A 15,833-nucleotide genomic window follows, 5' to 3' on the forward strand; every position below is an offset into this window, starting at 1 on the left:
GTTTATTGTCTGTTTGTGCAAAATGTAATAGGAATATCAGGAAAGCTAGAAAATAATTTCCAAGGCTGTGTTGCACAGTCCTCAAATCTCCAGATGATGGCGCACTGGGAGTTAGTAATGGATTACTCCTTTATTCCAAACTGTTAGTGGGACGATTTTTCTTTTAAATTTTTTTTTTGCTTTTCAAAAGATACGACAGCAACTAATATTCAAACGCATTTAAAGTATAAACTATTAATGTTTCATACGCATGAGTCTATGAGAATTTGAATTAACCCTTGCCAGGTTGAGCTCAACAGCGACGTGACCTGCAAAATAAAAGTTTAAAAATAATATATATGTAGATTATGGTCATTTATAAAGAACCCAATATTTAAAATGAATAAATAAATAAAAAGTTGATATTTTCTAAACAAAAACAACGGTTTCACTGAAGTGGGAGGGCTTAAATTTGTGCGGTAGCTGCGCAGTGTGAGTGATGCTTGCAACTCTTGTTATGACTGCAAGGTCCTGTTTCAATCACTGGCGTCAGACGGACGCACGACTCCCAACTCAGAACCTTTTCACCTTCTTCTCCTCGACGACGTAAATATTGACTGGAAGGCGAAGCGCAGGCGAGGAAAAGCGACGGGAGTTTTAATTTGAAAGTGCTTCACGGGACTTTAAGAGTATCCCTCCGTCGTGTCACTTTGAGGTTCCGACGGATTTTTCGCTTCTCACCGCGGCCGGGAGATAAAAGTTTTCCCTCTGTTGTTTTAAGTGGCTCGTAAAAGAAACCCGCCTGTGACCTTCACGTCTTACACTATTGCCACATTTACCGGATGCAAGTTTGTTTCATACAATTTCAGCTTCTTTGCCAACTTCGACTTTTTTTTCCCCTTTTTTTTTTTCCCCCTTTTCTTTGAATGCGTTGCAAATATGATGATGTCACCGACGCCACTTTTTCCTGAAGTTATGGCGGAGCACAACTTTTCTAACTTCTCTTGGTAAGCACACACAGGCTACTGGCTCTTAGCATCGCTGCTCTTTTTGAATTATGTTTCGGAAATGCTAACTACAACTGTTAAAACTTGCTTCTCCTCAAGGCACATGACCGAGGCATGCATTAGGACTGGGTGAGATTTGAATGGAGGGCGATTACGGAGCTGTGGAGTGAAGTTTGGCGATATAGTTCGCCTGTGAGGGCCTACGGGCAATTTCACAGCAATAACTGGATCTGCCAGGCCTTATAAAAACACACGTAGCTACTAATAGCTACTGTAGTTGTGCAAACCGTGCACGCATTTCGGTTGTAGGCTTAGTTTACGAGTAAATTGGACTGAATTTGAAGGCGTTTAAAGCCAGTTTGTGAGTGTCCAGCTCTCCCAAAATATGCTAACCTGCTGACATTGCTCTCACCTACAGCTGAAGACTTCAGTCGAGCCACAGAAACTCATATGTGGCTGCAACTCTTGCCGTGTGTCCGTTAAAGCTGACTTGTGTTATGTAGACTGACCTGTTTATGTAGAACAGATGCAAGCAGACGAGAGTAAAGTCCAATTATTCTGGTCCTCGCATTCCTCTTGTTGATACCCTTTTTCTAGATGGATCACAACACTTGTTTTGAACACACTATCATGCAGCATGGTGGGAAGAAAGTTGGAGGACCCACAATCGTCCCAAGTCCTTGCTTTTTTTCCTTCATTTTCTTCCCTCTCTGTCCCCTGCTATTGACATACTGGTATGTCTGCTGTGACAGCTAACCACTAACTGCAGTGAATCATCTCTTAAGCGTTGACAGGTCTTTGTGAAAGACAGACCAGAGATAATTGGGTGTTTTGCAGGGTGAAAGTATACACACTGAAGATGAAGATCAGGACCACTGAAACTCCTGTGTTTGTGTTTGTACAGGCTCTGACTAACTTCTTTTCTTTTTTTTCCCCCCCTGGAGAAGCCCACATGTTTTTATTTATTTTCCCAGTATTTTCCCTTTCATTCCTTCATGTGAATATTGTGATACTTCACGTACTTTAAAAGCTATTGTGTTTATATGTGTTGCCTCACCGTGCAGAAGAAAGGGTGACTTGAAAGCATATACTGTAAATAACACGGCTGACCTCTGTGATGGCCTGAGCTTCTCCTGGTCTGAGTGGATTAGTTTGTCTACATTGCTCTGGTGCTCCCCTCTTAAATGAAAAGGAGAGGACCATTGTAGCCAAAAATGCATGTGGTATTAAAACTACTACTGTAGTTTGCTATAATGCAGGGTTGAGCCCAGAGTTTAATAAGCATGCAGCACCTCTTAAAGAGGTCAGATGGTAGATGTTCTCTTTACTTTTCCTGTCACACTTGTGGAAGGCTTGCCACTAAAACACTGACATGACGCTTAAATGCCCCCGATCACGCCAAGAGGGCTGGTGGTTGCACTCGGTAAGATTATGTTTAGAGATTACACCAACTGAGTGTTCGCCGGCGTAACCCAAACCTATTGTTATTTGGCAATGTTTGTCTTGGCTGTGAAAATGTTTAATCATTAAAATCAGTTTTGAGTGACGTGCGTTCAAGCCAACCACAAATGCTTTTTTTTTTGGTGATATAAAAGCACCCACAGAAACTAGATTTTGGGTGGAGACTGTCAAATGAAACTGTTACATACCATCAAAAGGACTTTCACAATCTCAGAAGCCATCGGCTAACATCTGACGACTGTTTATTGTTGCATTCATATGAAGTTATCTATTAAAAGAGATTTGAGAAACATTTTACATTCAATTTCATTTTGCAAACGAGTGTTTTACACTTTGACTCTGCACACCACCAACATCCTTCCAGAGGAGATCCTTACTTACAAAGAGAACTAATGTAATATTGATTAAGTAGTCAGTTGTTGATGTCAGCTTTTAAGCATTCGGACTTCTAATACAGTTTGTGTTTACGTGTGTGTTTTCCTTTTTTTCAGACCATTGCGAGCACTCGGCGATACTAATGGAGCACCTCCAGGGAGCATGGAAGACCCTGAGCAACGGCTTTGGAATGAAGGACCCTGCGTTCGAGGGCCCGTGCCTTTCCCCGACCATGGTCCAGAGTTTTACCTGCCAGCGTCGCTCCTCAGACGACAGCAAGATGCCCGACTCCAAGACGAGCAGCACTATCCGTGTCTACCTCCCAAACCAGCAGCGCACTGTGGTGAGCAGATAACTAAAGGCAAATTAAGCTGCTTACATCCTGGCTGGCAAAAAAGGAACTGATGCTTTTTTTTTTCTTTGCCCCTTAGGTAAACGTGCGACCAGGTATGACTCTGTACAGTTGCCTGATTAAAGCATTAAAGGTGAGAGGGCTGCAGCCTCAGTGCTGCGCTGTCTTCAGGCTGCATCCAGGACCGAGGAGGTGAGCTCAGGACTCAGAAGATCAGAGATCATACAAATCACATTCTTATCTGCTACGGTTATTTTTACTTGCTTTTAGATCCCTTCATGTAAAACCTTTTGTCCATTTTTGTAACAGTAAAAAGTTACGGATGGACTGGAACACCGACTCCACCTCCCTCATTGGGGAAGAGCTGCTGGTGGAGGTTTTAGACCATGTCCCCTTGACTACGCATAATTTTGTGAGTAACTGAAGCATTTACGATATCCTTGAACTCGAACAAAAAATGGCACTGCTTAAAAAAAACAACTAAATGTACTTTCTCCTGTCATTTTCAGGTACGGAAAACATACCTGAAACTAGCGTTCTGTGATATTTGCCAGAAGTTTCTTTTGAATGGTTTCCGCTGCCAAACATGCGGCTACAAATTCCACGAGCATTGTAGCACCAAAGTGCCCACGATGTGTGTGGACTGGAGCAATATCAGACAACTCCTGTAAGTGTATTCACCTCGAAATAAGAGCACATGTCAGTACACGTGTCGGCACATTCTGTAACAATACATCAAGAGTAATTAATTGTAGCTACACAACTGACAGACATGCTTACAGTCTTAAACCAGGTATCTATATGAAAATTTTTATCTAACCCAATATGAGGATCCGTACTTCAAGCAGACAAGCGACACAAGTTCTGCTGATACAACAGGTCTTCTGATTAGGTCTAAGCACACATATTGTATATGGCTTTGCATACTCACACTGAGAATAGAGGCGTATTAGTGTAAATTTGCATGCAGGCTGTAGGACTGATGCTAATCATTAAAAGATCCATATCACCGTCAGCAAAGAGATAAGCCGATATTTGATTAAGCACTCAGACATTCACTGTACACTATGAGAGGTTCACTCTTGATCTCACTCTACCTTCAGATTGTGTCCAACACCTGGTGATAGTGGTGCCCCGTCCCTGCCCCCGCTGACGTCCCGGCGAATGAGGGAATCCTTAACACGGTTTCCAAGGTGAGGTTCAGTTTTTTATGTTTGATATAATCCTTAACCCATCCTCCTTGTCTTTTTATTAGTGTAAGATGGATAATATATCTTCAGTAGCTGGGTATTGACAAATACTGTGTCTATGTCGAGTGCTCTCTTGCTACAACCAGATACAAGAAGAATGGAATCGCTCCCAAAAATCATCAAAATATTCTCAAGAAAACTCAGAGAAAAAACATACTTAAATCACTTCCACACATCCAATTTAACTGTTGTGCCATCAGCCATAGTGACACCCACCCTTGTAGCAATCCACCACACTGTACCACACTAGCTGTAAATCAATGTAATAATGTGAAATCATTGACAGGAAGGTGTGTCACATCACCCATGTGCAGGCCCATGTGCGTCCTCACTAGGGCTGCAGGATAAAGGGGGAAAAAAACAAGATATTTAAGATATTTTGCTTTTTTTTGCCATAAAGAAATAGCAAATTTAAAAAACAGGAATTCTCACCACATAACTTGAAGAGCTCAGTAGGGGCCGTGCACGTGATGTCACAGTCGGCGGATGTCATCATGGTTACAACCACTGAGTGGCAGGAAGACTACAAGCTTGGCTTTAACTTTCAGCTTGAATGCTGCAAAAACTCCAAAAATAAACCCACACGTTTAATATGTAGACATGCTTTACTGTATGTTGCACATACTGAGATGTGACTACTCTGCATGCACAGATTACTTGTACTCGCCTGTGTGCACGAGAATAAGAAAACGGAGACCTCCTCATAAATAAATGACTCCATAGTGCAAGTCGAGGTCTAAAGCTCCACATGTAGAGTCTTTGACAGCAGCATTCATGAATGCACATGTTGTGTCGTTCAAAGCTGATTTTGTCCAGTGATTCCTATGAACTACTCATTGGTGTCACCCACTGTAGTGTCTCTACATGGATCATTTGGTTTAGTTTATGTTTGTGTATTGTAAGGAGAGCTCATAATCAGGGTGCTACGTGACCACTGGAGAAGCAGAAACACTTTTTTTTTTTTTTTAAGATCACTGAAGAATAAAATTTGAGGTTTCTGATCATTATTGTAAATGGCGGTGGAGATTCATTGGCAGGTTTTTGTAGCCAAATGTTGTCATTTTCTGTTTTTTGTCACATTTGACTGTAACACACTTGTGTAGCTGTGTTCTCTTCTGTAAAGAACTTTAATCTGAATTGAAGTAAATCCTATTTTTTAATGACGCCCTCAGCTTTATGGGGGCTTACCAGTCCAGGAGCTGATGTAACGAGAGGCGTAAAAAGAGCCTGTTGTTTCAGGGCTGCTTAAAATGGTTAAAAAAGCACTCTGAGCTGCCAAATTAGCACTCTCAAAGTATTAAGTTGTTCCATGCAGAGCAATCTCAAAATACTCTTTTGAAACAAAGTTTGTGTTGCCAAAAGGGGGATTAGTTTCAAGGGGTGTATTCGACGGTCATAGGCGTGATTTAATATGATCTCTGTTTACATACGTCACACAGCTGGAGTTCAACTCTCCCCATTTGAACCAGCAGCTAAAGTACTGTACAGTACAGTTATATCCAGTGACAGGAGGTATACCAAGAACTTTGACTACATTCAAAGCTGAAAGTTTTATTTATAACTATGTTCTTGTTAATGTTTTTGGATATTTTAACATAATAAAATTTAGATTTTGTGCTTTTTAAAGCAAACATCTCAAGTCAGACCAACATTTGGATTGTTTGCAGATTATCATATTTGGCTGGTGAGCTTTGTACTCTCTATCTGAGCCAATACTGATCTTGGCAAACACGAAGGGCAAAATACCTCTACAGTGTCAAGTTTGCCAAAAAAGGGATAAGAGGAAGCCCACAACAAAATTAACCAATAACTACTTCCTCACAGTGCTATTTTTCAGTTGTGCTTTCTTGCTTGCCATTGATTTTGGATGTGTCGCAGCAGTTTGTTGAGAGCACAACATAATTAAACCGTGCTTGAATGAGAAAGTGAGAGAAAATGACAGAAATGAAACCAGAAGGCTCCTGCACCGACCACCGCCACACCCATGACGGTTAACTTTTAAAGAAGTCACTGAATTGTCTGTCAAATGTCAGTCGTGTGTCAAACAGTAGCTGGTCCGCCTTACTTAATATTTGATCCTTTTGCACCTTCTCAGCTCGGCCCATCGATATTCCACCCCTCACGCCTTCAACTACACCACGCCCTACACACCCACAGGGGGTGGCCTCTCCCAGAGGCAACGCTCCACTTCCACGCCCAACGTCCACATGGTTAGCACCACCCTGCCTGTAGACAGCAGCATGATTGAGGTAACTACACACCATATGGGCCCCTTGAATACTCTTGTAGGTTGAAGCCACTCCTAAAATATCTCCTGCCTGAGAGTGATCTTGCCCTCCTACGTACACCTCAGGCATCCAAACTATCTTCGCCTTGCTTTTTATCTACCTCTTAATCTACCTCTGCGTTAAGTAATCCACCTGGACAGGGTTGAGCCTGTTTTTTTTTTTTCTCTTATTTCAGTGTTTTTAAAGTGTGAGACACTTGACTTCCTCCTGTTCAGTTCCTGCTTTTCACTGTCACTATTCTTGCATAATCAGCCCACTAGTTTTGCATGCTTTGTAGAGTATTTTCATTTCACTGTGTCCAGGTAGAAACCTGCACATCACTCTTATCATCCATCCTTCCTCACTTTTCTTTACTGTGTCCCTTTCCCCCTCCCCCTTTTCCTCACTGGCTTGTTGTATTGTAACCTGCTGGGGAGTAGCTAGACTGCCTGAATACCTTCCCCAGCTCCTGGTGCCATAGATTCTGGCTGAAGAGGAAAGTAGGTATTGTGCACTTCTCCCAGTCTTATGTTGAGGCCTCATCAGAGAGTCCAGAGAAGGTCAGAAAGCAGAGTGTCTGTGTGCGGTCTGAATGTCATGCATTGCAAACAGGCTATCTGCATTCACATCTTGGTGTTGAAGTCAAAACATGAGTGACGGCACAGCATGTGGTTTACCGTTCGCACACGCTGACATAATTTTTCTGTGTTTTCTTGTCTCTCCAGGATGCAATGCGTGATAATGACTCGGGTGAGTCCTCGATCTGCTCTCTGTCAGCGACATGCCACCACACCTCCTCCTGCAACACTTGCAACAAATCTCCCCCTTTTGATTGTGCATTCATTTGAAACTCTCCTTTCAAAAATGGAAATTGCTCATCACATCATTTGATATTGAGGTCTACCCAAGATATGAAATATAAAAGCTAAGCAGTAATGCAAGACTAATATTCATGTGATGGGCCAACTTCAGTTCATTTGTACATCATCAGATTTGACATTTCCTGTTTATTTTAAAATTGTCCATCATAGCTGTTATTTAAGAGCGTGATGCTTACGTAAGGGGAAGCATGAGGGAGGAGATTTGGGATAAACTCACTATTGCTCAATACTCATCACTTAGTGTAGTCTAAGTTTGCCTTTCTTTAGTGTCGGCTTAATGTCAAGTTAGAATTTTAGTGTGCCGTTTAGTGACATCCTAAAATTGTAAGTTTTCCCATCTGACACACAATATAGTCCCCTGTTGTGATTGATTTTGGACACAGCCAAAGTCTTCCATCCTGAAATGCTTGCTTCTCTGTATTCCTGAAGCGGGGAGTTCCCCCAGCCAGAGTCCTACAGGCTGGTCCCAGTCCAAAGCCCCTGCACCTGCCCAGCGAGAGAGGGCCACGTCCTTCAACACTCAGGAGAAAAATAAAATTGTAAGTTCTACGTCTTGCATGTATGGGTGGGAGCAACACATAACATTTACAGTTGTTTCTATAAAAAGCTTATGTTTCAAAATCAGTCGTTTTGCTTGTACATGATAAAATCATATAGAATGGAGCAAAAGAAAAGGACCAAGTCAGCAGCTGCAGCAGAGAAGAAGCTGCTGGAGGGCAGAGCTTTAGAGAGCTCCATGCTTGGGTACATATGCGTGAGCTCGGTCAGGGCTGTGGTCGTAAACATGGCCGAGCCTTGCAGTTTTTGAACTGTGCAGAAAGTGCACAACAGTGTCTTAATTAATCACTGATTTAAAGCACCAGTGAGCACCAACGTGTGTTGTGATTGTCAACTCATGTCTGCGCAGGAGACCAGAGAGAAAGATGTTTGTAAAAGTCTGTGTGTCCAGTTTGCTTTCAGCTGTTTCAGGAGTCCTGTCTCACTTTTTACTGCTGGTTAAAACTTAACATTTCCTGATTTTACTGCATCATAACTTTTTTACAACTCGATAACAATAACTTTTATTGTGAAGAATTTATAGGAACTTTGTTAGCGGTTATTTGTCGATAACACTGTGGGGAGGAACACTATTGACTGCTGCTATTTTGACCACTATACAAGACAACCGCGACTTTCGTTAAAGATACAGTTTTAAGCGTGTTGTACTGGAAAACCCTTTTTTTGATTTCTGTTCATGCAGAGGCCGAGGGACAAGCGGGACTCTAGTTACTACTGGGAGATCGAGGCCAGTGAGGTCTATCTGAACTCCCGCATCGGTTCGGGCTCCTTTGGAACTGTATACAAAGGGAAATGGCATGGTAGGAATGCATTTTGGACGGGGCATGGCACTTTTCAGGTGTAACCAGTAGCGCATTTTCACATATTTTCACACTGCAGTTTGAAAAGAGTTACCTGACGCACATCATGGATGAAAAAATCAGATCAGTGTGCACGTGGGACTGCTTTTGAATTTGAGCTTACAGTGAGTTTAGTGGGTCACTAAGCAGAGTTTATTTGTTGTAGGTGATGTAGCAGTGAAGATTTTAAAGGTGACTGATCCCACACCTGAGCAGTTCCAGGCATTCAGAAATGAAGTGGCAGTCCTGAGGTAAGAAATTACGCAGATACAGTGTTATTTGAGCTTTTTATCAGCTCGGGTTTTCAGCTGTTTGGCAGTTGCAATGAAGATGATTCGCAAAGAATTCAACAATTTCAAACGTTTATCTTATCTTTGTTTGGGTGATTTCCTCTTCCCCTTTGCCTCTGGTCGCAGGAAAACACGACATGTCAACATCCTGTTGTTCATGGGCTACATGACGAAGGACAACCTGGCCATTGTGACCCAGTGGTGTGAGGGCAGCAGCCTCTACAAACATATTCACGTCCTGGAGACAAACTTCAAGATAATCCAGCTCATAGACATTGCCAGGCAGACAGCTCAGGGCATGGAGTAAGTCCAGAAGAACCAAGTTTTTCTGACAAACCAAATTAAAAAGAACCAGGACGTCATCTAATTTTTTTTCTTCTTTTGTTTTTTTTAGCTATCTGCATGCGAAGAACATCATCCATCGTGACATGAAGTCCAACAGTATCCTTTTCTATCTGCAATTTAAGTGTGGTCACTTTGTGTTAAAGATAACAGCACTATAATCCTCACACTGCTCAGGATCTGTGTTTCCTTCACCGCAGCGTAGACATCTTCTTGCATGAAGGGCTAACGGTCAAAATAGGGGACTTTGGTCTCGCTACAGTGAAGGCCAGATGGAGCGGCTCACATCAGGTGGAGCAGCCTTCTGGATCCATTCTCTGGATGGTCAGTGCCACAGCTTTGATTTCACTAAAGCAATAAGACAACTAAAGTGAAATAAAGAAAATTTAATCCATGTGGTTTTTATTTTGCTTTGTCTGGATGTCCACAGGCTCCTGAGGTTATCCGGATGCAGGATAACAACCCCTACAGCTTCCAGTCTGATGTCTATTCCTATGGAATTGTTCTCTTTGAACTCCTGACGGGAGAGCTCCCATACTCCCAGACTGCAAACAGAGATCAGGTAAACACTCTTCATTTGTACATAATGTACAGCAGGTGACAATAGTTAAGTGTTACAGTGGTGCAAATTGGTGACAATGACCCCCACATCTGTATCGCATTCAGGCTGCGACGTGGCCACCGGAACTGATAGCAATCATTCTAGACGATGCTCGCGGTTTTGTCAGGTGCACCACAGCATGTTTCAGAAAGAGGCAGCATCAAGCTGCACAGAGAAGATGGAGTCAGGCGGGAAGGCAGGCACAAGAACAAAATGGAGCATCCAGTTAATTGTCAAAGTAAAGCACCCTGTGCAGACTCTGCAGATCTACAGCCAAACGATTAGAAAATAATAATAAACACAAAAGGAAACATTTAAACTACATACCCTACTCACTTATGGTAAAAGCACAAATATCGAGGAAAAAAATGACAAAATAAACACAATCATGCATGTCAACAATGACCTGCAGGCATAACACTCCGCCTCTGAAACGCTCTGGGTGGGGTATGGAGCAGTGTGGAGGGCGGAACAAATATGCAAAGATCATAGAGATGTGCCTGTGGGAATCGAGGCATTAGATGCACAGAGTTTCTGTGCCGTTTCGTGTGTTTTGGTTTTTTTTTGGTGAAATATCTGTGTGTGTGCTGATTGAGCTTGAAAACACTTCAGAGGCCGCTGATGCCGTGCGTCACCAACCTAAAGCACTGGAATTTGACAACCTGGGAAAGAAGCTCAACAATCAGCTATTGTTCTCTAGAATCGTTTACTTCACTTTTTTAATACAATTCAAATTGTGCTCGGAGGTATGTTTTTTTTCACCAGCCATTATGCGTGGAGTGAAATATATCACACAGATTTTCTAAGTAAAGAGACCTTAAAAACTAAATAACACAAAACCCTGATGTTGCTATAATCAGTTGTCATCCACACACTCTGTATTTGTTTTTGTTTAGCAAAATACATTTGCAAACCTTCAGGGTTGCTACCTTGTTTTGCTACATTGTGCCGGTGTCAGGCTGCGAGCCCAGGCCAGAAGGTGGTGGAAAGACACTGGGTCGCTGTCTGAAGGGGGTTGTGGTGCTGGCCTAAGGCCCACCGTGGATGAGACGCGGGCACCCTGGAGCCACTGGCCTAATTTTAGACCCTGTAACACAACCCTGTTCGTGTGTGAGAAAAGGGGTGCCTTGGTGTGCATATGTGTGGTTTTCTTTTCGTCATCCCGCAAGCCACAAGACCTGGTCTGGATCGTGTCTGGCTCCTTGTTCAGTTTAGTGTGGCTGTATTCAAATGTGGCTAAAGCTGCTGTACAAAATGTGCCCTAGAATAGGACTGTATGACCAAAACCTCATATGCTGATATACGAAAATTTTATATCCAGATAGCGATGCATACAATGTAGCACATTTAATGTAAATTCATGAATAAACAGCCGGTATAAAATGAGCATATAGTGAGGCATATTTCTCACTCTTGCAACGTCTTAATGTGGAGCTTGTTTTGAGCACTAGAGGCCTAAAAGAGATCAGTGGTGGCAGAGTGTGTTGTGTGGCATCATTTGCAAAGTATGGTTTCCTGGTTAGTGGCGTCAGACCTTTATACCCAAACTGTGACACTAGTAGCCCCTTTTTAGGTAAAAGCTCCACATTTTGTCTGCTGTTCGGAATTACCCCGTTCTGTGTCACGTTTTAATCTCCTCCATGTTTTTTTGGTGATGTCTTCATGCAAGGAAAAATGCAAAGTGTTTTCCAAATTACCAAAAATGTTGCTGTGAAGAGTGTGATCTGCAGCACAATGAAACGAACGCTAAAGCATTACATGAAATGATAGCCGCTTTTGCATCGTCATATCCCACAGCTCTGCTGTAGAATGACTTTGCACTCAGCTGACCTGGCAAGCACATTGTGTACTGCTATCGTCTTTGCTATCTTCTGCTATCTCTGCAGCATCATGCACTCAGGCCTTCACCGTAGCTCTGGCGATGTACTCTAGATGCCTTCGACCCACCGCCCGTATGAGGACTGACAGAGCGTCTCATACTGTCGCACTGACTTGGATCGATAGTTGAACTTTTCACTTGTGATCAGTGTTCTACACACTACCTCAGTCTCATCTGCCGTCTGTCTGTGACTCTCTCCTCTCAGATTATCTTCATGGTGGGGAGAGGCTATTTGTCCCCTGACCTCAGCAAGCTCTACAAGAACTGCCCCAAAGCCATGAAAAGGTTGGTGGCTGACTGCATCAAGAAATCCAAGGATGAGAGGCCGCTCTTCCCGCAGGTGAGCCACTGTCTTGGCAATTGCAGACTTCAAGCTGTACTTCAAGCTCGCTTAAGTATTCTTAACCTTTTTCTCTTTTGTGCATTTTTTTTTTGTCAGATCCTGTCCTCGATTGAGCTTCTCCAGCATGCCCTCCCTAAGATAAACCGCAGTGCCTCAGAACCGTCCCTGCACAGAGCCTCTCACACTGAGGATATCAATGCCTGTACTCTGACCTCCACCAGACTGCCTGTTTTCTAGACGCTCAGACAGCACTGCCCCTCCTCCTCCTCTTTGAAATATCCGAAATAGTCCAAATGCTCAGTACGTCCAAAATTCTCTCCGCGTACAATATAAGCCTAAAAATATACATGCAATCATTACATAAACCTTTGCTAATCAATAAAATGTGTGAGGAAAAGAGGAGCGAGGGAAGTGCGGAGAGAAGTGTGATTTACTGTGGAAGGGAGTGAGTGGTGATGGATTGCAGTGGGATGCACACATGAAGAGGTGGTGCCTTGCTTATCGCTGCACGTATTAAGAAGTATGCAGAGGCTCCACGGTGATAAACATTTTAAATACATGCACGCACACCTACCTAAGACGACGATAAATGGACACTGAAGGAAGCTCAAGAGGAAGACGGATGCGTCTCTCTTGATTTGGGTTCGGTGACGTGAAGCACACCCCTTCTATCTGCTCGCCCTGATGAAGAGGACCTTTAAAGCTTACCTGCCTTAAGAGGAAACGAAGCCTGGACAGAGATCCCGCACAATTCACCTCTTGTTATCACAAACAAAAGCCGTTGGATGTAGTCCATTTAGTTGCACAGTAGTAGTTGATTTTTCATTGTCTTAAATGATATTGGAGTAGATATGGGAAATTGTTGTCTTCTTTTTTTTTTGATGTTGTTGTCTTTGACTTTCTTTTAACTGTCTTTATTTTTTTGGGTCATTTTGGAGGAATTGATGCCGGTCAGACAGCGAGTGTGGGTGACGATGGAAGAATTTGAATTTGCACATTTTAGCAAAAGCAGTGGTTATGTTTCAACAGTCTGCAGATCGGTTTCACAGCTCTGAGTAAACTGATCTGTAGATACACACACACATTCTTATCAGTCTTCACTGTGGGTAGGTTATCATGAGCTGGACATTTGGCGGTTGTCTTAAATATTTAAAATGATTTGGAAACTAATTTGTACTTGTTTATCATGTCTCTTTCAGGAGGTTAAACGTTTTATTGTGAACTTGGTGAGAAAGTTGTCTATTCAATATTTTAATAAAAATTAAGTTAAACTTCTTTGCCAAAGATGTTTCTTTTTTTCTTTTTCTTACTTCCTTTTGAGCTTTCAGTACATCGCATTGATGACAAAGATAGCTTGAACTTCATGTTAAATGCAGGTGATGTGGCCAGTTGACATCAGATTACACTGCACTCTCTTCTTGTTCACAAACACAGTAAAATCCCACCCATGTGTGAGACTTTGTGGCAGGGTGTAATGTTTGCTGTAGCAGTGGCAACGTGGTGTAACCTCACAGGGGATCCAGTCCAGACACGCCACCAGGGGATTCCTCCATTGGCTGATGCCCCTGTGCACTGCACAGCCACTGGCAAGCTCAGTGGAACAACAGTCATTCGGCAAGGGAGGGACGTGGTGGAAAGAGAGGACAGTTGTATTTTGTTTTAGTGTAAACATCCAGCGTGTAGTTCCTGCTGGGCAGGGCTGCTTGACTTGGTTGAGTCCCAAGTGCTAATTTATAGTAAATGTGGGTACATTTGCTGTGAACTAAATATGGGTATAAGTGCATTTGTTTAATGTTTTTCCTGCCCTTTGACATGAGACCCAGCAAGAAACATGACGGAGGCTTTTTGAGATCTTCATCTTATTTGAATCACATCTCAAAAAGGCCGATCGCAGGGTGAAATAAGCCTCACGTCAGCAGCAGTGGAGCAACACAATAAGACATCAACTGACCGTCTATTTTTGCAACAGATTTGCTATATGTGTTTATCTGTTCTATTTCTGCTTTCTGACAAGCCACACAGGCTGCCAAATGAAACCAACAGAGCATGAATGTCCTACATCCCTGGCCGACAATAGCTCCATCTACTGGGTGTTACTCTGATGTGTGTCAGCCCTCAGCACAGAGACCTGCATGATCATCAATAACAGATTTCTGATCTTTGAATAAAAGTGTAAATACAACAATGTGAAAATAACCCAATACAAGTGAAAGTCCTGCATTTAATTCCCTAGTAGCAGTAGCAGTAGTATCAAAAGTATTCATGCAAAGTATTTATTAAGGTGGAGCTGTTTGAACTACTTCATATACAGTTCGGTGGTTTGGTCTAATGGTTCCCAACCTAGGAGTACGGCCCCTCCAAAGGGTCACAAGAAAAATCTGAAGGGTTATGAGGTGATTAAAGGGCAACTCCACCATTTTTTTCAAATCTTATGGAGTACTACTACATATGTGAAAAAGTAGTATAAAACCTTTTGTTGCTCCAGAGGAAGCTGCATGTAATCTGATAAATTGTCTCCAGGGATGTCACTCGGTGGCTAAGTTGCATTGTGGGTAATGTAGGCACCCGGTTTTGAAAAGGAAGAAGAATGTGTTGAATGAAAAAGATGATATCTCTGGTTCTGCTGGATCGATATTGATCATTTGTTTTCAAACTGTCCAGCGGTGTTAAAGGAGTGCAATTCTGGACCACTGGACTGCTTTTTCAGTACAAAAAGGGACTGTTGGGCCTTGGCAGAGGTATACACTCTACTGTGTGCTATTCTAGTTGTCGCTGGAATGTAGTTGATTAGAAATATAAAGTAGCAGTAAATGGAAATACACAAGTAAAGCACAAGTACCTTAAAATTTGTAAGTGTACACAGGCAGAAGGTTTATCTCACTGGACCGTACAAACCCTGAAGGCGATGGAGTCTTAAAAGGAAGGACATTTCTCTCTATATTAAACTAATGCATTATGACAAACACAACCTCCAGACGTGGTGCACCATTATATAATAAAAGCCCTTAGATCATTTTAATAGTCTCTGCCAAGACAGCCTCTCTCTGTAATGGCCTCCAACTCTATCTGGTAATAAAAAAAACCTTGAATTTGATATTCATGAGTGTTATTTTCTAATGGGCCTATAATATAAGGCCTTCATCTTTGTCCAGCAGCCTACACTTGTACATGAAAAAAGTGTTTTGCCTAGAAAGTGTGTGTGTTGTTATTGTCATTTCAACGGTGGATACAAGTGAAGGCTCACTCATGCAGCCAAAGTGGCTTCTTATGTAACCATCAAAACACAGACACTGCATGTGTGCCTCGAAACCACCACCAGATGGCAACAGGAAGTTGAACAGTGTCTACTGGGTTGTCAACACTACATATTAAACTATTAAATCACCAATGTTAATGGTGTTATTTTGTT

At 42.4% G+C, this 15,833-nt stretch overlaps 1 protein-coding gene across 2 annotated transcripts; it reads left to right on the plus strand.

The window, feature by feature from the left end:
* Positions 1-501: 501 nt before the first annotated feature.
* raf1a (Raf-1 proto-oncogene, serine/threonine kinase a) lies at positions 502-13,699 on the plus strand. 2 transcript variants are annotated; one of them, XM_084366816.1, is made up of 18 exons: positions 502-986; positions 2,939-3,165; positions 3,254-3,366; positions 3,484-3,586; positions 3,684-3,841; positions 4,278-4,367; positions 6,520-6,673; positions 7,132-7,251; positions 7,417-7,441; positions 8,002-8,111; positions 8,813-8,930; positions 9,136-9,220; positions 9,386-9,562; positions 9,654-9,700; positions 9,807-9,925; positions 10,032-10,163; positions 12,287-12,421; positions 12,521-13,699. In XM_084366816.1, the coding sequence occupies exons 2-18, from the start codon at positions 2,965-2,967 to the stop codon at positions 12,659-12,661; spliced, it is 2,028 nt and encodes a 675-aa protein (XP_084222942.1). In that variant the 5' UTR covers positions 502-986; positions 2,939-2,964; the 3' UTR covers positions 12,662-13,699. The 2 variants fall into 2 exon arrangements, with proteins under 2 accessions (XP_084222942.1, XP_084222943.1); XM_084366817.1 differs by lacking the exon at positions 7,132-7,251.
* Positions 13,700-15,833: the final 2,134 nt, after the last annotated feature.

This window comes from Pagrus pagrus, assembly GCF_965226575.1.
Source record: "Pagrus pagrus genome assembly, chromosome: 11".
NCBI classification, from domain to species: Eukaryota; Metazoa; Chordata; class Actinopteri; order Spariformes; family Sparidae; genus Pagrus; species Pagrus pagrus.